The sequence below is a fragment of the Oryctolagus cuniculus genome, chromosome 4 (assembly GCF_051225735.1).
Source record: "Oryctolagus cuniculus isolate XC-2025 breed Fujian yellow rabbit chromosome 4, ASM5122573v1, whole genome shotgun sequence".
NCBI lineage: Eukaryota > Metazoa > Chordata > Mammalia > Lagomorpha > Leporidae > Oryctolagus > Oryctolagus cuniculus.
In genome coordinates this window covers 120,819,801-120,840,861 of record NC_142870.1, presented here as the reverse complement: position 1 = coordinate 120,840,861, position 21,061 = coordinate 120,819,801, and the positions used below count along the sequence as shown (strand labels likewise).

Genomic DNA, 21,061 nt, shown 5'->3' with positions numbered 1-21,061 from the left:
TGCACAGTGCAAAATGTGGGCAGGCAGAATCGTGCATTTCAGGAGACTGAAGGCAGTGGTTTCCCAGCTAAGTCAAGTGTGCCTGTGAAAATATACCTGGGCACGTTTCCTCTATGTAATACTTGGAATTTTATCAGGGTAGGCGTGTTTTGTAGTATTTTCATTTTATAGCATATTTAGGTCCATAGATTCTAAATATTGAGATGTGTGCTGCACAGGAATTCCTTCTATGAGAAGGAGGTCAGAGACGCTGAGAGGACAAGCAAGGCATCACTTCCACGTACCAGAGAGCTCAGGGCCGGGGATGGCAAGCACTTCTGTAGGGCCTGATCCATGAGTGGCGCGGTTCCAGGTGATCGCATGGCTGTAATAATTAGAATTATTTTCCATCTTCCTCGCTAAGAAGCTGTATAGTTTAAATTTTAAAGGGTAAGATACTGTGAGACTGTCTCCTGTCTCATAAGCATTCTGTTGAATGGGAAATTACTATTTCTGTAGGTTGAAGAATTGGTCAAATAGCAGCAGCTTCTTGCAAGGAGGGGTTATGTTAGCCTACGGCTTCTTGCAAAGGATGGCAAATTGATTCTGTTTTATATGAGCTGCACTATGTAACAGTGGCTTGTGTATTTAATAATTTTGAAGTATTTATTGCCTATTTCCACAATAAAATTAAATGTATTCAGTGGCTAATAATAGTTAATAGATTCTGCATCTCCATGGGGTTTTCTAGTAGAACTACCTTCATATGTATGGTCTTTTTTTTTTTTTTTTTTTTTTTTTAGTGCTCTTCTTTTATGCACAGCTTAGCAGGAACAGAAACATTAACCTTGCAGTCAAATCTTAATCCTCCTTAGGAACCTTAGTGTTAGAACCCAGCAGGCACCAGGTGAGATTGGATTCTGAAGCTGTGGCTTCTTTAAGGTCTTAGATTGATGTTGCCTTAGTCTCTAGTGATAGCCACAGTTTGATGTTTTACAGAACTCCCTACCCCCATTTTTTTTTTATGAGGGCTTCTTTTTTTTTTTTTTTTAAACATGCTAATGCAGTGGTCACAGCAAATTCCTTAGGTTAGTATTTTTTGGTGAATCCACAGCATGTATTTGGACGGCTGATTCCTTCCCCTATCTTCCCTTCCCCCATAAATTATACATGCCAAGAGTTTTAAATGGGGAGTTCATGGTTGGGGCTTCAGGAGCCATTCCTTCCAAAATTCCATGCACATTCTAGTGCATGCATATAGATGTATTTATTACTATTCTCATCATCGTCATTATAATGATAATGGCCTTTTTTTTTTTTTTTGACAGGCAGAGTGGACAGAGAGAGAAAGGTCTTCCTTTTGCCGTTGGTTCACCTCCCCCCCCACAAGTGGCCGCTACAGCCAGTGCGTTGTGGCCACTCACTGCGCCAATCCAAAGCCAGGAGCCTCCTCCTGGTCTCCCATGTGGGTACAGGGGCCCAAGCACTTGGGTCATCCTCCACTGCACTCACTGGCCACAGCAGAGAGCTGGCCTGGAAAAGGAACAATCGGGACAGAATCCGGCGCCCCAACCGGGACTAGAACCCGGGGTGCCAGCGCCGCAGGCGGAGGAGTAGCCTAGTGAGCTGCGGTGCCAGTACAATAATGGCCTTCTAACTAGTTTACCTGCCCCTGCCCTACCCATAGTCTCTGCAGAATGAGCTTTTAAAACTCAAATCAGACCAGTTCCCACAGGTGAGATTTTTTTTTTCAAAAGTTACCCGCGGTGCCGCGGCTCACTAGGCTAATCCTCCGCTTGCGGCACTGGCACACCGGGTTCTAGTCCCAGTCAGGGAGCCAGATTCTGTCCTGATTGCCCCCCTTCCAGGCCAGCTCTGTGCTGTGGCCAGGGAGTGCAGTGGAGGATGGCCCAAGTACTTGAGCCCTGCATTCGCATGGGAGACCAGGAGAAGCACCTGGCTCCTGGCTTCAGATCAGCGTGGTGCGCCAGCCACAGTGCACCGGCCACAGCGTGCTGGCCGCGGTGGCCATTGGAGGGTGAACCAATGGCAAAAGGAAGACCTTTCTCTCTCTCTCTCTCTCTCTCTCTCTCACTGTCCACTCTGCCTGTCAAAAAAATAAATAAATAAATAAAAAGTTACCTGCATTCTCCAAGGTCGCAGGTGGCTCCTGATTCCTCCTGGACACCTTTCCCCTGTTCCTTCATTCCCCTCCCACCACGCTGGGCCACCCTGCACTTGGTCTTCCTGTCTGTGTGGGTTCACTACACCTTCCCAATCCCACCTTCCCACCCCCACGTAGGGTTGCAGATTTAGCAAATAATGCTTAGTGTTTGGGATGTATTAGCACCAAAAAATTGTTCTTTGCTTAAATTTTGAAATCCACATTCATGTAGGCATCCTGCGTTTTTGTTTTGTTTTGTTTTGTTTTGACAGGCAGAATGGACAGTGAGAGAGAGAGACAGAGAGAAAGGTCTTACTTTGCCATTGGCTCACCCTCCAATGGCCGCCGCGGCCGGCGTACTGTGGCTGGCGCACCGCGCTGATCCGAAGGCAGGAGCCAGGTACTTATCCTGGTCTCCCATGTGGGTGCAGGGCCCAAGCACTTGGGCCATCCTCCACTGCACTCCCTGGCCACAGCAGAGAGCTGGCCTGGAAGAGGGGTAACCGGGACAGAATCCGGCGCCCTGACCAGGACTAGAACCCGGTGTGCCGGTGCCGCAAGCGGAGGATTAGCCTAGTGACCCATGGCACCGGCCGCATTTTACCCAACAATCCCCAAGCCCCAGGCCCTCAGTCCCTCTCCTCACACCTTGCTCAAATGCCACATCCTGAAGAGACCTTCTCTGACCTACTCCGTGAACTTCTGTCTCCCCAGTTCTTTCTGGCCCAATATTTCTAGTATGCTTTCCTGATTTTTTTGCTTGAGAGACAGAGAGACAGAGCTCCTATCATCTAGTTCACTTCCCCAAAGCCTGCAGCAGCTAGGGCTGGGCCAGGCAAAAGTCAGGAGCCCAGAACTCAATCCAGGTCTCCCATGTGAGTGGCAGGGACCCAAATCTTTGAGCCATCACCTGGTGCTTCCCTGGGTGCCCATCAGCAGGAAGCCAGAATTGGAAGTCAGAGCCCATATGGAACCCAGGTCTTCCACTGTGGAACGGAAGCATCTTAACTGGCTTCCTAACTGTTGGGCTACGTGTCTCCCCCCTCATTTCTTTCTATATCTAGTCACAGTACGTATTTCACTTACTTATGTGCCCATTTTCTGTGTCCCTACTGTGTGTAAGCACCATGACAATGGGGATTTTTATTTTTGTTCTTGTATGGGTGGGCAAGCTGCTGTGTATAAAATGACTAAGAAAAAGGGCATGGCATCCTTCACAGTTGTAGTACTGGGGCTTCTTGAATTATGACTTTCAGCCCCTTCTCTGCCCTCCCCCAACCGTGAACCTGCAGTTTTCATTGTCTGTGGGTCACATCATCCCCTTGTTTCTTGTTAGCCTTCCCATCTGTGAAATGGGGTTTTCCCAGTTGACACCTGGCCTGAGAGTGGGCAGATCCCCTGGCAGAGGCCGTTTCTGCAGGCACCAGTCAGCTGGCTGTGAGGGGATTCAGAGCCACGCCCCTCCTGTCCTCCGTTCCCCTCAGCCCTTCAGTGTTTCCGGGAGGATTGCTCATCCCCAACTGTTGGTGGCTAATGCATAGAAATACAATTGATTCTTCTCTCTCTCTCACTGTCCACTCTGCCTGTCAAAAAAAAAAAAATACAATTGATTCTTGTATATTGCTTTTCCAAAGAGATCATTGTTGTTGAGTTTGGTAGTTACCAGGAGCCTGACCCTGAATGAGCAAATGTTTGGGTGCTCTGTGCTTTGAACAACATAGGCCAAGGAGTAAACAGAGGGGAACTGCAGTTTCTTGTGGTGGCTTTGGTCTTCAAAGCCCTCCGTGGCCTGTGTGTCCCTTCTCCCTCCCAGAGTTTACACCCACGAGGAGGTGGCCAAGGCATGGGTTGCCATTCTCTCGTAGCCCGGTTCAAAGATTGAGCTGTCGACCTCCATTTCCCAGTCTTGGGAGGAAGCCAGTCTCTTCAGGAAAGAGCCCTGCCCACAGCTTCAAGCCTGGCAGCCTGGAAGAGGCCAAATTAACTTGTGAGCACAACTTTAGGTCACAGGGTCCATTCTGCTTCAAAGCTCCTAGATAATGTCCGCGTTTACTTGCAGTTGAGTTTGGGAACGATGTGCATGTTTAAAAACAGCAGAACGCTTTCATCCCCTGTGGCCGTCCCCTCCCTGCGCCCAGTACTGTCTCAGACACAGATCACATCCTCTCATTCTTGGCTATTGTGGGAATGGAGGTCGACCGAGAGAAAGCGGTCCAGTGTGTGAATGACTCTCCTCTTGTCCCTCCCTTGGGAGCATGAGAGTCCCTTCTTCAAATGCACACCTGGTGATGACAATCTTTCCTGCCGCCTCGGGTTCCTGAGGGTAAATTCCAGACCCCATTTGCACAGCATTCAAGGCTTAACAGAAATCTGAACCCTGGGCAGCATTGCTGCTCCCTGCAGGTCCAGCACGCCTGCCTTGTCACTGACATCAGCTCTTTTCCTTTGCTGAGACACCTCCCACCCACACTCCACCTGCTGTCACCTGTCACAGGCTCCTGCAGCTTCCCAGGCTCCAGTGCCACCTCCTTCAGGAGATTTTTTCCTCTCTCATCCGCCAGTCAAACTGTCTCCTTCGCGATGCACTTTGTGTTTTCTCTGGAACCCATTACAGCGATTCACGTGGAGCTGTGTTTCCCACAGGAGAAACGCTAGGCTTCTGGAAGGCAAGGACCTTATTGGAATCAACACGGCCTCGGCCATACGCACGTCCTCAGGGTGTGTGTCCAGTACACATTTGCGGGGTTGAATTGCTTTTCCTGCAGTTGGTGCTGGGCTGAATCCCCAGGATCAGGTTTCCCTTCACAGCCCCAGAGAGAAGCTTGAAGCTGTGCACTGCAACAGGGAGTTGGTGTCGGGGTCTCTTGGCCAGCTGCCAGCCCCTCACACATCCCATGTGCCAGAATGGGGGACTCACAGAATAAGAGACTGAGTGCATTGTCCATGACGTGGCACATGAAGAAAAGCACTCCCTGCCTGCTTCCTCCCCCAGAGAACTTTCCCAAGGTAGATTTCATGGTCTATCCCCAAGCCCTTATGCAAAACACCTGTATGCATCCCCAAGATGCCTTTCTTAATAGATTGAATGTTGCCAAGTTTTAATTCATCCTTTTGCCATAGAAAGGGATCATTTCCTTGCCTTGTAGAACACCAGATTTTTCTGGGGTAAAATATTTCAGGCCAATAGGAAGTGTCATACCCAGTATCTACAATAAAAGACACCCTCTCTTGGTTTCAAATGATAAAACTGGGGGCTGTATCAGTTGAAGTAGTACATCAAGATATTTTGAAAGTTCTTGCTGGAGAAAGAGGTAAACAGCTCTGCCTGCCCAGATTGGAAAGGCCCATTTAATGGTTAACAAAGGAAAGGAAATATCCCTGTTGACATCAGGCCAAGGGAGGGCTCATTTCCAGATCCCTTCTTCCTGTGAATGAGAAAACAAGGTATCAAATTTGAGTTCATTTAAGATTCCACCCAATTTAAGCCTGGTTTCACCCACAGCAGGAAAAAAAATGTATTGAAATGGAAGGAGAATTTCAAAGCATTTTAATGCATTATTTGATACAGGCTTTTAAATACAAGTTCAGTGAAACAATTTTCTGTGTTGTTCTATAGTGATTTTTTTTCTCCCTTGGTTGATAGTTCTGCAGAGTACTTCATCATCATTGTTTGGCTCGATTAAAGTATAGTTGTGTTCTGCTCTGTTGAAATTGTTTTTTTTTTAATAAGGAGGTGGTAACCTTAAAAATAAAGAAGCTAATTCTGAATATAAATTCATCTGTATTTGTTCTCAGCCACAATATCTGAAAATCTGATTTATGTGTTTTAGCACAAAAGGAGCATGGTGATAAGTGCTACAGATGGGAAAAACAAAATTTTCAACAAAGTGTCAGTGTGGGCATGATATGAAATAGAAATTTTGTACAAGCACATCATTCCTAGTTAAAGTATGGTTTGAGGCCTCAAACTTTCTGATTCATACTTCAAGTGGTTTTAAGAAATAAATAGGTAAGATACATTTTAAGCCCCAGGTCTAGTATTTTCTCTTGGGAAGGTCAGTAGTGTGAGGGGTGGTAAGAACATGGGCTTTTCTCTGTGGCACACAAAACTGCATTGATGCTTTTTTGAAGAATAGAAACCCCACATTCGTGTATGTATGTGTATATGTAAATATACATATGGATAATCTGGGTAACTCATCACAATTTCACACACAGAAGCTCAATATTAATAGAACCATACCCTGTAGAGCCATATCCCATTTTTTATTTCTCTATACCAAGGGGAAATTTGAAATCTTGGTAAACTTAGAATTCCCTTGTGCAACAGAAGCATCAGAAGCTACTGATAGAAAATAGTTTGACAAAACAACTTGAATTCAAAAGAAAACAGCCTTGGAGAGGCATAGTGACAGTCAGTGTCAGAGAGCCGTGAACAGGGAAAGAACCCACAAAGAAATACTACAAGGACATGAATGTGGGTCCTACTTGGAATCAAGACCATGGCCATCAGAGTGGCCGCGGTTGAGTTGGTGTACTCAGGGTTCTAGTTTGCTGGAAGGAGTTAAAACCATAGGACTGAACCTTTTGAAAAACACTTGAAACTCTGCCTCCTGCTAGCACTGCCACCTTCCCCACCCTGGACTCCAAATGCTATTATTTTGATATCTTTTAACTCGCACTGAAAAGTCCATTTAGAAATCACCTGCGTGGGGCAGGCGTTTGGCCTACTAGGTAAAATGTCAACATCCCATTTGAAAGCACCTGATTTCAATACCCACTTCTGGCCCCTGACTCCAGCTTCTTGCTAATGCAAACTCTAGGAGACAGTGGGTGATGGCTCAAATAACTGGGTTCCTGCCACCCACGTGGGTGACCTGGATTGAGTTCCTAGTTGGCAGCTTCTGCCCCCTGGCCATTGTGGGCATTTGCCAAGTAAACCAGCAGATGGAAGCATTCGTTCTTTCTGCCTTACAAATAAAATACTTTTCCTTGCTCAAAAATGCAGCATTCCATTAAATAAAGGCAACAAATAAAAGATTGCCTGCATAGTTACATAGCTTTTCTAGCTATCAAAATACCTTCATTGAAAAGCAAACCAAATTTAGATACGCTTTACACCGAAGAAAAATTATTTGAGAAGAGATGATAAATCTAATACACAGAATTGGATGTCCAGGGTGAAGAGGAAGGAGTGGGAGACTGAAGGGTTAATCAGGATGCAAGAACGTTTCCATGTATGAATAGAAAAATCTTTTGACAATGCATAAATGATTTCCCATTAATGTGGTCAGTGTGCACAGAGTCAATAATTTCCAGCAGTGGCCGATAATGATCATTTAAAAGCATTGGCTCACGTGAGCTGTGTGCCTTGCAGTGCTGATCCTGGCTGCACAGGAAGTGAAGCTCCATTCTAGTGCTTGAATTTCAGGGTTGGGGGAGGGAAGAGAACCTTTCAACCTCAGGGATTCTAAGTGGCTGTGAGTACATTTTCTAAGGGAGAGCATTAGCATCAGGGCTGTCTTACTCCTGGACAGTTCCTTTTAGAGCAGGCAGCAGCAGAGGAGGAATAGAAGAAAATTCCAGTGGGAAGGATGTGCGTGGCTGTTAGCCCTCGTTTGCAAAGCTTCTGCCAAACCACCAGACCTTGCATTCAGCCCCAGCATCTCCCGAAGTGGTGTTTGGTTGGTTTATATTTTAGCTCTCTTGCTTTCATTTGGACCTTGTAGAAGTACAATTAATTACAATGTTGGTCCCAAGTATCTAAAGGCAGAGCCTTGCCAGGCTGCCTGGAAAGATAGTTGGAAATAGAAGGACGGGGGCTTACAATGATTTTTTTTTTCCTTCAAATTCTAGAACAGTGCTTCTAAAAGTTAAGATGCACTAAGAAAATCCTAGAGCTCTCTTTTTCAGAAGCGTAATTTCTTACTTGGTAGGTTTGGGATGGGACCTGGGGACTTGCATTTCTGTTCCATTGCTCTAGTGGGGGAACATACTTTGAGTAGCCAAACTGTAGAGATTATGGAAGATGAGCCCTGTGTCACAGATAGGAAATCATCAGCTATTTCCAGCTGGTACTGTTCCATATGGACAGGCAGTGAGCAGCTCTCTGTGCTCAGCTCTTCTCTGGGTGTGATGCAAAGCCATTTCACCTGTGCTGGGAGCTGCCCTGAAAGCTCTCGAATCACATTTCAGAAGAGGTCCCACTGCCTATCTATGTGTAGTACTTAGGAGAGAATCCTTTATGGTAAAGAAGGAGGTGGGGCAGGGGACTGAAATGGTCTTTTAGTCCTAATTCTTGTCATTCTTGTTTGGTTGCAAAGTTTCTGTCTTGGACTTTGAGCTATGTTCTCCAAAAGATAAAATATTAGTAATGTATGTATGTAGATACATACAACTATGCATATAGTTAATATATTAGCACATATCTGAATTTCTATAAGTATACACATAATTAATAATGAGAGTTTAGTTTTTCTCATTTTAACTGCATATTTAAGACCACCCAGTTAAAGTTGAAGTAAAATGATGGTATTAACTAGGCTTACAGAATTATGTATCTTACTGAGCCTTGTAATTTCTAAATTCATCATTTCATCCACATTTGCTCTGATTATAGGTTGTTAAGTGGACTACGATGTTGACCAGGGGTGAGACTGGGAATTATGTAGTCGCTGAACCCTAGCTAGAGTGAACCAGGGTCTGGAAACGAGTGCAGCCACAGGGCCGGGAGCAGTGCAGAATGGAAGAGCCAGTTATGTTCCTGGAGCTTTATTTCCCAGGGGGCTGGCCTGGGGGCTTGGGTAATAGGTGGATGGGGCATCCAGCTAAAGCCTGGTACCCCCTTTCCATCAGAGCAGACCCATTTTTACCTTTAGAACACATGTGGGTTTCATAGAAGAGGTCAGCTGGAAAACACAGATGGAAACTATTAACTTTTTGCGTTCTGAACAGCATTTCAAAGAAGCATTTTTTTTTTTTAAAGATTCATTAATTTACTTAAAAGTCAGAGTCACACAGAGAGACTAGGGGAAGCAGAAAGAGGTCTTCCATCTGCTGGTTTACTCCCCAGTTGGCTGCAACGGCCAGAGTTGTGCCGATCCGAAGCCGGAAGCCAGGAGCCTGCTCTGGGTCTCCCACACGGCTGCAGGGGCCCAAGGACTTGGGCCATCTTCTACTGCTTTCCCAGGCCATAGTAGAGAGCTGGATTGGAAGTGGAGCAGCCGGGACTCGAACCAGCATCCATACAGGATGCCGGTGCTGCAGGCTGCCACTTCACCCACTGTGCCACAACGCAAACCCTTTGAGGAAGCATTCTGAACAACACATTGATTTCTCCTCAGTCACATGGTTATTCAGTAACTCTTCATTGTCAACTTATCGTGAGCGACACAGTTTTCTAGATGTTTGGGGTAAGCAAATCCCCATCCCCTTAGAAAGCCTAAAACAATAATGACGTGGGAAAGAAGCCGCAGTGGCACTGACAACACCGTGGTAAATTGGAAAGCAGCGGTGCAGCCGCTGTCCTTTGGTTGCTTGAGGCATGAGCAGCGGGCATATGTGACCTTGGGTGCTGGGTGTTCCAGATGTGTGGTTTAGAAAGCACTGCAGTGTTAATATTCTTACATGGGAACGCTACTGGCTAGTTGTGTATTGAACTCTAATTTTTGAAAGCTACATGAACTTATTTGACTGTGTGCAATTGTTTCTTCAAAGGGAATCAGCTGGGCGTGGTCCGGCATGTGCATTTAGAGGGCCCAGGCTTGCATTGACTAACACACTGTGCGCACTTAACCACACTGGGTTCTCTTGCTCAGCTCCAAAATGCGACTGGGAGCGTCTGTTTATGGGGTGATTGGGCCTGTTAAAGACAAGTGGAAGTGCTGGCACTTCCCACCCCTCAAGAAAGAGTGGCTGTTGTTACAGTGCTATTAGACATCATGTAAGAAGGTGAGTGCTTCCTTCATTTTAACTAACCTGCTGTGGCAGGATTTCATGTACACAGGGTCCTTCAAAGTAGAACCTACAAGGATATTTCAAAAAGTCTGTGGGAAAATAGAATTAAAGGTCATTAAGGTGAAAAAATGTTTGCAGTCATGCATCATCTTACCATAATCCACATTTTCTGGGAACTTTCTGAAGACCTCATGGAGGTATGGATTTCACAATATTTTGCACCAAAATAAACTAATCTTTTAATTCCATTTTCCACAAACTTTTTGAAGCCCCTAAAGCTTTATTATTATTATTTTGTTTTTTGTGGGCCTTTCTTTTTAAATTTTTATTTTAAAATTCTTCAAATAATAAAGACAATATAAAGAAGAATTCAGTGAGCACACTTAGCTTTAAAAAGTTTTAACATTTTGCCATATTCACTTCATACATATGTATTACATACACACATTGAGTTTTTATTGAAAGCAGAGCTATTAATATCACCTCAGGTGGAATTGAAGACAAGAGTCTAAAGTGAAGAAAGATGGATGTATCTTGAACTTGAACTTGATCTTCACCCTAAAGCTTTGGTGAATTCTGCATTGTAAATGCTGCCAATGGGGTGGCTCCCATTGGCCAATGTTGCTTTACCACCTCAGGAAGTGTTCTATGCCTCCTGCATGCAGACAGTGGGACCCCCATCTAGAGAGAGGGTCCTGGGGAATGGAGGAGAGTAAGACAAGGGAGAAGCCCTGCCCACATGCAAAAGTAGCTCTCTGGGTCCTGGTCATCATCATGTCTGACAAACGCACAGTGCCTTCCCTTGGGAACTGAGTTGAAGGGATTGGATTTGGATCAGGGTTTGCAGAGAAAATGAGAGTGAGGAGTGAACTAAACAGACCACTGGAGGTGAGCGTCCCCTTGGAGTCCAGGCACCCTTTGAGCGCTGGTCCTGAGCACTGTTGCAGGTGCTCAGGAATGCACACAGAAACACCTGCTGACTGGCATACCTCCTGCTTCCTCCCTAAGCATGTCAGACTCACACAGGCCTTGTCTTTGAATTCTCTTCTGGCCGCTTCTCCTGCGGACAGTAAAGCAGCCAGTGGATGTTTTAGTTGGTGGCAGTAGGACCTCAGTTCTGACCAGCATGTGTCTGAGGATGCACTTGTTTGTCTGCTTCTTGCACCAAAACATCCTCCAGCTGCAGGCCATTCCCCTCGCTGGATGTAAAGCCTGTAAACAAACTCTGAAAGCCTGGGGAGGGGTGCGGGAGTGGCGGAGAATGTCTACTTTGTGAGCAAGCCCGCCGCTGGCTGGATTTTAAAGAAAAGTTGATGGCTCTTTTTCTCTTGCCTATATTCGGAGAACAAAGCACTGCTCCGGGGCAGAGGGGTCCTTCTTTGGGCAGGAAATCAATGTCAGTCTCAGGCTGGAGTCTTTCCAGAAGGTGAACTTTTACGTTTGATTTTAAGAGTAAGAGATGATCAGTTATGGAGAAAAGAAGGGAAAAAAAAAAAAAACCACCACACCGTGTGTCTTATGGGTCAGCCTGTCTGCTGTCATCCTTCATTCTGGGATACACGGCCTTGAGCTCACTGGAGAAGTCAGCGAGGCTGGGAGTTTTTGCGTCTATTTTTATCCCACACAGTCCACCCCTGGATCCAAGCAAGATTGCTGGTTGTCCTCACAGAGCTCCAGTCCACACTCAGCCCTTCGCTGGGCAGTCGGCTCAGCTGGATGAAGCTGAGTGCCTCTCTTTTCCTTTATTGGAAACAGGAAAGGTGCTGTGGGGAGGAATCTGGGCAGGATCATTCAGGGGAAGGTGACAGCAGATGGTGGACGGCTGGGCTCTCCACAAGCAGAGCCGGCGTCAGGAGCTGAGGGAGCCTCTGAGAACGCAGCTGCCCAGCGCCAGAGCAAGGCCAGACCAGAGAGGCCGGGTGGGATCTGTGGGACAGAGGGGGCAATTAGGCTCACGGCCAGACACAGACTCGTAGCTACCTCTCCATGTCGTTATGAGCAGTAAGCAGGACCCTGGGCAGTTGGCACATCAGCCCATCACAATTCATGGGAGGTTATTTAAGTGAAATTCTAAAGAGTTAAAGAATGAATTTGGACAGTGATGGAATGGATGACATCATCAGTCAAGAATCCCCATTGGATATGCAGGGGAATTATAAAAAGGTAAGGAGGGGGCGCTCTTTTGTTGATCAACAATTGGACCATTTTTCTAGCTGGGAGAAAGATCACTCTTGAGAAGTGGCCAAATGCCACACTCTGGCCATTGCCTAACACAGTCAGGAAACTGAATGCACAGAATCAAGTGCATTGAGCTAGGAGAGCTGTTCTTTCTGTTTTTCCTACCTTGTATTCATTAATATATTCTAACAGGGAAAAAATACATGTTGTTATTATGCAGATGAAACATTCTATTCTGTAGTGAATTGCTAGGCAGACTTTCTGTATGAAGAATTTTTAAGATTGTCAACATGTATCGACAGCTCCTCTTGTTATAAGTAGTTGCCAGAATGTTGAATGTAGCTTTCTAAGCTTGGCTTTTTCAGTAATGAGAAGTATGAAGTTTTCCTAAGAAAAGTTTTTTGAGCTTTTAAAAATTGCTACAGTATCTGTTAATTCTTTGCTTGCTTTTTAAAATAAGTAAATATATTTTGGGAATGTTTTATATGGTAATTGTCTGGTAATAACAGGCCCAACTAAAAATAGCTTTAGTTACATGGGTGAGGTCAGGAAATCAAATGACAAGTATACGCTTGTCTGTCCACAGAACGCTAAACACACCCTGTGTCCCTCCCCCCTTCATTATTTGCCAGAAGTCAAGTGCAGTTCATAGCACAGGTCCATGTTCCCCTCAGGGGCAAATACCAGTTACAGTATAACCTACTGGAACAGTAAACTTGCTGCAGAATTTTAATATGATCAAATATATCACTAACATTTTTTCCCAACATGAGATGCAGAAGGAAGTTTCTATCATGCTAGATCCTTAAGTATAATAACGTAAAATACAGCAGTTTTAGCTAACATCTAATTGTGTGTGGGTGGGGAGGCTCTTTTAATTATACAGTTTATTTCTTTTTAAAATAATGTCAAGTCTTTTTTTTAAGATTCATTTTTGAGAATAGTTATAGAGAGGGGTAGACGAAGATCTTCCATCCAGTAGTTTACTCCCCAGATGGCCACAATAGACAGGTCTAGGCCAGGCCAAAGTCAGGAGCCAGAAGCTTCATCTGGGCCTCCCACACAGGTGACAGTGGTCCAAACAGTTGAGCCATCTTCTACTGCTTTCCCAGGCACATAGCAGGGAGCTGGATTCGAAGTAGAGCAGCCGGGACACAAGCCGGTGCCCATATGGATGCCAGCATTGTAGGTGGCAGGCAGTTTTATCATGCCACAATGCCAGCCCCTATAGTTTATGTCCTCCTGCAGTCCACAGTAGTTAATGTTCTTTCTCCAGAAGCGGAAACTTAAATATGAAAGGAGGTTTCAGTGACCTGCCATGTTGCCCCTGGTGACTCCCAAGAAGGGAATGAGTACACGAGGTGATAAGTTCGTGGAGTCATAAGACCGTAACACTTACCTCCCAGCTGGCCCCTCTTGCCAGAAGCGAGTGTGCACCAGGCACTTGGGACACTCTACCATCAGAGTCGGATCACTTAGCCAACCCTGCAGAACAAATGTACAGTTCTCCCACTTCCTCTGTTTTAAGTGCCAAAGAGCAGGTCACGGTTTTCTTTGTCAAACTGTTTGTTGGGTAGAAAAGTGAACGTCCATTTGCACTGAGGAAAAACAAAAGATATACCATTGAGAATGCATTAACCAGAAAGTCATGACCAATGTAGCTTTCTCCTACGGAGAAACTTGGAGAGGGAGACCAGATGCCTGGAATAAGTGAGAAGTGATATGCCTGCAACCTGAGACTAAGATGCTGACGAAGGCTACAGACATGGAAGGCTTCAGAGGCTTTGAAACAACAACAAAGCAGAGTTGCATTGTGCAGCCATTCTCCAAGGATGTGGTTGCAGGAGAATTAGGATCTGATAGGTTTGTAGAAAAAAAAACCCACATGATCAAAGTTCTGGGTGGGTGGAGTGCTCGGAGAGCAGTAGTCAGAGTTCTGGATACATCTCAGGCTCTTCTCTTATCATCTCAGCTTTTAACTGCCTTTGTCAGGCAGAATGCTTCAGGTTCTTGTGTTATGGTTACTATAAAGGCTTCATTGGGCTTTAAAAAAAAAAAAAACGAGTTTGTAATTACATTAAGGGCTTCTAGTGAAACAGGACAACATGTGTTTTTTTTTTTTTTTTTTAAGATTTATTTTATTTATTTGAAAGAGTTATGGAGAGAGAGGTCTTGCATCTGCTGGTTTACTCCGCAAATGGCTGCAACGGCTGGAGCTGTGCCGATCCTAAGCCAGAATCCAGGAGCTTCTTCTGGGTCTCCCGTGTGGGTACAGGGGCCCAAGGACTTGAGCCACCCTCCACTGCTTTCCCAGGTGCATTAGCGAGGAGCCAGATTGGAAGTGGGGCCACCAGGACTCAAACCAGCACCCCTATGGGATGCTGGCGCTGTAGGCCTGGGCTTTAACCCTCTGTGCCGCAGCACTGGCCAAAACATTTGCTTTTTATAAAAAATAAGAAAACAGTTACCTAGTATAAAAATCACTAATTTAAATCTTCCTAATTAGAATCCTGATGTTTCCCTAATTAGAATGTTTCTTTTTAAAATTTTTGTCTAGTGGTTCTCCTCTTTGGGTGGCTAAAAAATGAAATCAGATGCCATAGAGCTGTGGCTGTGGCCTTTTTGTCCCTGCATCCATCAGTGAAATGTACATATATTTAATTTAGAAATATGGGCCTAATGAATAGACCTATATTTTATTCAGAAATGATGCTCATTACCACTGTAAAATTTTATTGCATATGTATAAAACATACACACAAATAATTGCTTTTGAGAATAAAATGTTTGCTATAAATAAAAATAAAAGTTCTAATAATTTCTTCTTTCATATCCTGTGATACCCTAACCCCACTTAGTCAATTTGTCAAATTTTTTTCATACAGTTTTTTTTGTCCAATTGTCAAAAACATTTGGAAATGTGGTACACCCCTGCCTGGGTGCCATGGAATTCCCTGAGCTAGTTGCGCTAATAAATACCACATGCGTTCAGGGATTATTTTGCAGGGTTGTTTTAAAGTCAGACAAACAGCCTTCAGGGGAAAGGTCACTTTCCGATGACTAAAATTAGATTCCGCCAAGGCAAAGGAAGAAAAAGATTGTGCATCTGTTTCTTTTCCTTGGGGAAGTTCCTGGTTGTAAGGAAGAGGTTTCATTAAGGACCTCTGGTTTATTCAATAATCATAGGAAAACTCTACTCAACAGAAGACAGATCTTAGGATGGAGGAAGAGAAGCACAGACCTGGGCAGCATCCGAGGTGTGTGTCCAAACCACACACACTGCCCTTCTGCGAGCAGCTTCCGGTCCCCTGGCAAAGACTCACAGCCCTGACTGTCTTTCAGGACCGAGGTCCACGGAGCAGCACGGGAGTCCTCCTGGTTCCCTGCACCTTCCCTTAACCAAGAGAAGCCCACGTTCCTGGTGTGGCGCGCAGCCCAGGACCCCAGAAGGGAGACTGAGCTTTCCCTCTGGGGGACCGCAGCCCACACGAGCAGGCACAGAAGCCAACAAGCTGTGCGGAGTGGGTGCCTCCTGGAAGAATGTTCAGATTCATGTGGACTTGCAGAAGTTGCAGCCTAAGTCATCTTGAGCTAATATAGAAAAGAAAAGAAAATTCAAGGAAATGGCATACAGAAGTTGGCAGAGAAATGTCCCAGAGCAGAGAAAATGCAGGGAAGCTGTTTCTGCCTTCTGTCCCCAGCTTCCTGTGCCCAGAGCAAGGGAGCTGCGGGGAGGCCCAAGGATCCGGCAAGCACACGCCTTGCTTTGTTCCTCAGAGGTTCTGTCTCTGGTGGTGTGCATCCAATTACGGTGAAAGATTAGGGAGGACCCCGGGAGAAAATGAAAAGGCTGCAAGGAGCAATATTTAAAGTGAAGCCGCAGCTGCGCCTCATGTTTTTTTAAAAGGTGAATGGGAATGACGGCTTGAGATAAACTGCAATAAACAGGAGCACAGAATGCCAGCTGCCATTCCAGACAGGCGCTCTGCCCTCCCCGCACGGCGATGGAGGAGAGGCAGCCGGCCACCCCCATTAACCTCCTCCTGTCTGTGGAGTTTGGAGCCTCGCCCCACCTCAGCCACCTGAGCAGATGGCGTGTGTCCACCTTCTGGGCCAGCTCTCCTTTCTGTGAGGGAGAAATTGGTCTGGTCGGTGTTAGACGCTGTGGGTGCGCAGTCCCCTGACTCCTGGTTCTGGGTTCTTTCCCTCCTGTCTCCCTGTGGGCACCCCTGAGTGAGCTTTCATGGTCAAGGTCATTGTAGGTACCTAGGAGTTCCTGCTGAATGCCCAGCACACTAGGTTTATTCTTGTTCTTCCATGCACGGGCACAGGTGCTCGCACCAGGCTGCCCCTCCCCGCTCCTCTTACCAGTCTCCTTAGGTTCCCAGCTCCCTCTCACTTTTGTGTCTGTGCCTTTCTTGTCCATTAAGATTTAAGTCACATAAAATTCACCATCTTTAAGCATACCCTTTTGATGGTTTTTAGTGTATTCCTGAAGTTGAACAAACCATCACCGAATGTCCATTTGCTAATGGGCAGTCACTCCCAGACCCTCCTCCTCTTAGTCTCTGGCTTTGCTTACTGTCTTCGTGGATTTGCATGTTCCAGGCATTTCTGGCTCATGTTTCATCCCTTTCTTCACTCTTTAGCACCCCTCCCACACGCACACGCCCTCTTAATATTCCCAGCAGCTACCATTGAATGAGTTACCCCTCTGTGCCAGGCGCTTTGCCAAGCAATTTCTATATAATGTTCCTTTTCATCATTAACACAGCCCAAAAGGGATTGTGGGCCCCTTTTCCAGAAGAAGAAACTGGGGCTCAAAGAGTGTCAGTAACTTGCATAAGATTAACTTGGGCCTTCTCAACTCCAAGCCTGTGCCCTGCTCTGCCCTGCCTCCTTTCTGATCATGTGTCTGTGTCCAGCGGCTGCCCTGGGTGTGAAGTTGGTTATGGTTTGGCTGTTTCCTAGCCATGAGATAGGTATTTGGACTGTTCTGTTCCCGGCCGTGACGTGAATGACTGTGATGGGCTTACAGCCTTCTACAGTGTCACTGTTAAAAATAGAGCCGCCAGATAACGCCGTCCTGTGTTAAAAAGCTGTCTCTGTAGGCACTCATTTGAGAGCTAGAACGAGCTCAGGATACTCCCAGAAGTTTGTTTTGGATATTCTTGCTCTTAGGGCAGGAAAACCATTTAGTTTTCAAGTGTATCCCTTTAGGATTTAATGCTGAAACAGCTTCTTTGCAGAAGGTACTTTGGGCTCCTTTACCTCTCACCAAATTCCCATTCTGAGTGGCTACTGAACTTGTCACGTTCAGTACATTTGCTCTGATCTTTAACAGAACGTTCAAGCATCACAGCTGTGCACAACAACACTTCTGACTGCCCGCTTCTGTTTGCGTTGCTTTCCTGTGTAGAGAAGAAGTGTAGTCAGCACTCAGGCAGAGCCGTCGGCACCCTCAGGCTGATTGGAAGTGAGCGCCGCCAGCCTCTGGACTGGCATCCCAGCACTTGTGATGTCAGCCAGTTCTCACATAAAACAAGTGTAGACGGCCCTAGGCCACAGAGTCCTTGCCCTTGGACACCTTGAGCTTTACGTAATGAGGGCAGCTCCCTTGAGGACTAATTGGTCCTGAGCAAGTTACATCCAAAGGCCTCAGCAGGGCCCATCAGCCCGACCTGACACCTTGCTAATGTAGATCGGGAAAGAATGCAAAGACAAGAAGCTTCAACAGCGTTCCAGGCAGCCTGTGTACTGTGGCTTATCGTGACCTTTCTAAAATGCTTAGTTTAAATGTCTGAAGTCGAAAATAGCAGCGATGCACAATAAAAAGAAAGTGTGCAGACTTAATGTCCGTTCAGTGATACAGTGGAAAGATACTATGTTTGTTTTCCACTAATAATTCAGTGCTTCCCAGGGGATACAATCAGATACAAAACTGGAAATAATCTACATGATCCAAGTATTTATGCACTGGACATGCAGAAGCATACAGTTTCTTACAGAATGCTGTTTTCCTACTTTGATCTTATAGAAAATCCATGGTTGGCCTCAGAAGATAATTAGCAAGTACCCTCAGAATATTTGTATTTTCTTTTTTGCCTTTGTGCTTGAAAGAAAATTAATATGCTTTTCCTTGAACAAGTAGGTTCTGGACTTCTGATTCATGATATTTCAAAGCATCAGACTGCCCCACGCTGGAGTGGTGCCTGTAATTGTTAGAGGAAAGCTGTCTTACAAACAGGAGAGGAACAAGAGGGACTCCTGTTTTCCAAAAGGAAGAGTAGTCTTCACAGTGAGCTCCAGAATCCCAGTGGCGTTCCCTGGTGGATGCTGCTAATGGCAGTGATGCTAGATGTCACTAGGCAATAGATTGCATGGAAGCAAAGGGATCGTTAATTGCTTCCAAACAGGCGTCCTGGCAAGGCCTTCGCAGAGGCCAGGCTGCTGCAGATGAAATCCACCTGGCTGCAGAGGCTGACGATGCCACATGGAACAGATGTGCACACAGTTCAAGAAGCGCCAGCTCTGTGCTGCAGCAAGCTACTCGCTCTGTCCAGTTGTTTAAAAAGCTGGGCCTGAACCACCCACTCAGTGGCAGCAAACAGCATCTGGGAGACGTGCATGTTCTCAGCCCCACCCCAGACCTTCTGAAAGAGAAAAATAGTCTGTGCTTTTCCAAGCCTTCCAGGTGATTCTCATGCACAGTCAAGCCAGAGAGCTGCTGGCTTCCAGAGATGTGTGAGAGACACCACCCCCCCCCCGGTGTGTGTGTGTGTGTGTGTGTGTGCATGCGTTTCTCCTGGCATCCTGACTTTCTGAGGAACCAGGGTGTTCATCAGCCCGCCGTCCTTAGGAAGCTTTTCCTCAATAGCATGTTGTTTTCTTCATCCTCATTTGAGGAAAGCAACAGTTGTCCCTTCATATCCTGCTACAGACAGCAAAATCTGTGGGTACTCAAGACTCTTAAATAGAGCAGCATTTGCTTGTAACCTACACACATCTTTCCCGATTCTTTAAATCATCTCCAGATTACTTGTGAGACCTCATGCTATGCCAAGTGCTACGTAAGTAGTTATTAGACTGTATTGTTAGGGAATAATGGCAAGAAAAAGAAGTCTGTATGTATGTAGTGCAGGCATTTTTTTTCTGGGTATTTGCAGTCTACCATTGTTAAACCCATGGATGTGGCTAATTGTATTTGCTTCAGGTGGAGAAAGAGCAGTCAAGGCCTGGAAGCTCCTTAACCTCAGAGAGCATCTTCTTTGCACCCTCTAACCCCTTGCAACTCCTGGGGCTTGTTGCAAATGCAGACTCTCCCGCCTTGCCTCTGGATCAGAATCTGCATCCTGACAAAATCCTCAGGGGCTTTGTATGCACCCTGAAGTCTGAGAAGCACTGAAGTAAGTGCAACCTAGCCATGTATAAAGGAGAATGCCAGAAATGGTGTCTGTGAGGGTCACTAGCGAATTGGGTGCTGAGACAGTCAGCATTATAAAACAAGTATGTCCAAATCGTCAATGCATCCATTTCAGTTCCCACGGTGAACCTTCAGAGTTAAGAAACAAAAGGAGCTGAGGAGAAGGGAAACTCACTGCAGGCAAGAAGTGGACGGCTGGCAATGTGGGGGACACCTTTCCTTTCTCTGCCTCCCATTTCCCACTATAGAGTCCCATCCAGGCCTGGACAATTCCTGCTCCAAACTGCGTCTGCTTTTCTTCCCGTAGCATCTCTGTGCCATTCTCTTCAGCAGGATCCTGTGATTGTCCAGGCGGAGCTTCCTTAAATGTCTTCATCCTTAGTTTAAAGAACCCTTCCTGCTGGTCCAGGAGGCCCTTTCCGGCTGTGTGGGATCCATCCTCAGTGCGGCAGTCAGAAGGAAACAGCTGCTGGCAGTGTCCTGGTGTCCAGATGGCTTTAAGCTTAGGATGTTATTCCCCAAAGTGTGCTCCTGAGAACCCAAGAGGCCCTTCGGATGCCCTCACAAAGATACAGTTTGTCTTTTAAAGGAGTCTTAGAAATGCAGAGACTAGTCAGCCCTCTGCAGGTTAGTGTGTTACAGGTGAGGGGCACCAGGCTGCAGCTAACAGGACCTGAGGCAGTGCAGGGGTGATGTTGGTGTCAAAGGGCAGGATACCTGCTGCATCCCGAAAACAGAACGGAAAGGACTTGACACACTCATTTGGAGAGCTGTGATTCTGACCCAAGCCCATTTTGCTGCTCTTTCTTATCCTAAATGCTCCCTCTTTGTGGTTGCCTGAGAATTGCAGCGGCCCACTGGCACCCTAGGGGAGGCTGAGCATTGGCCGGCAGAATCTGTGGTTTGTGTTCCAAGATCGGGGCAGCGTGGTACTCTGGGAAGTCATTGTGAGCCTTACCTGCTCACACACAGGGGTTGGCAGTACGGAATTAAGCAAAGGCTAAGACGGAATCTGCCTGAGGCTGAATAGTGGTGAGTGTCTAAGCACGGGGTTCCTCTGTCACGGTGGGGAGCCACCAGGCCTCGGCTGCCCTTTTGCGTTTCCAGCAACAGCAGTCTCAGATGTTTTGCTGTTGTTTCCTGAGGGTATCTCCCCAGGCAGTTTTTTGGGGGGACTTGGCTTCCATGAGCAGATGTGTGCTGAACAGTTTGGTTCTTGATACAGCCCCCCCTTTTCCTGTGCACTTGCTGCTCCCCAGGATCTCTGGGCCTTGTGGGGCTGGAAGACGTTAATTGCCCAGCAAGTGCGAGTCCTCAGAGAACAAGCAGCCTTGGAAACCACACACACACATTATGATGGG

The 21,061-nt window shown here is 46.3% G+C and overlaps 1 protein-coding gene across 10 annotated transcripts in view; it reads left to right on the top strand.

Annotated features, from left to right (window-relative positions):
• SCHIP1 (schwannomin interacting protein 1) overlaps positions 1–21,061 on the top strand; it is a 686,877-nt gene that overhangs the window by 628,504 nt on the left and 37,312 nt on the right. For 2 of the 10 annotated variants that reach the window (XM_008266406.5, XM_089332153.1), the window contains exon 1: positions 7,666–12,262. The exons of the other annotated variants lie outside the window; for them this stretch is intronic. In XM_008266406.5, coding sequence (XP_008264628.1) covers positions 12,185–12,262 — 78 coding nt within the window. In that variant the 5' untranslated portion in view covers positions 7,666–12,184. Of the gene's footprint in view, positions 1–7,665; positions 12,263–21,061 lie in introns of those variants that run through there. 10 annotated transcript variants of the gene reach the window in all.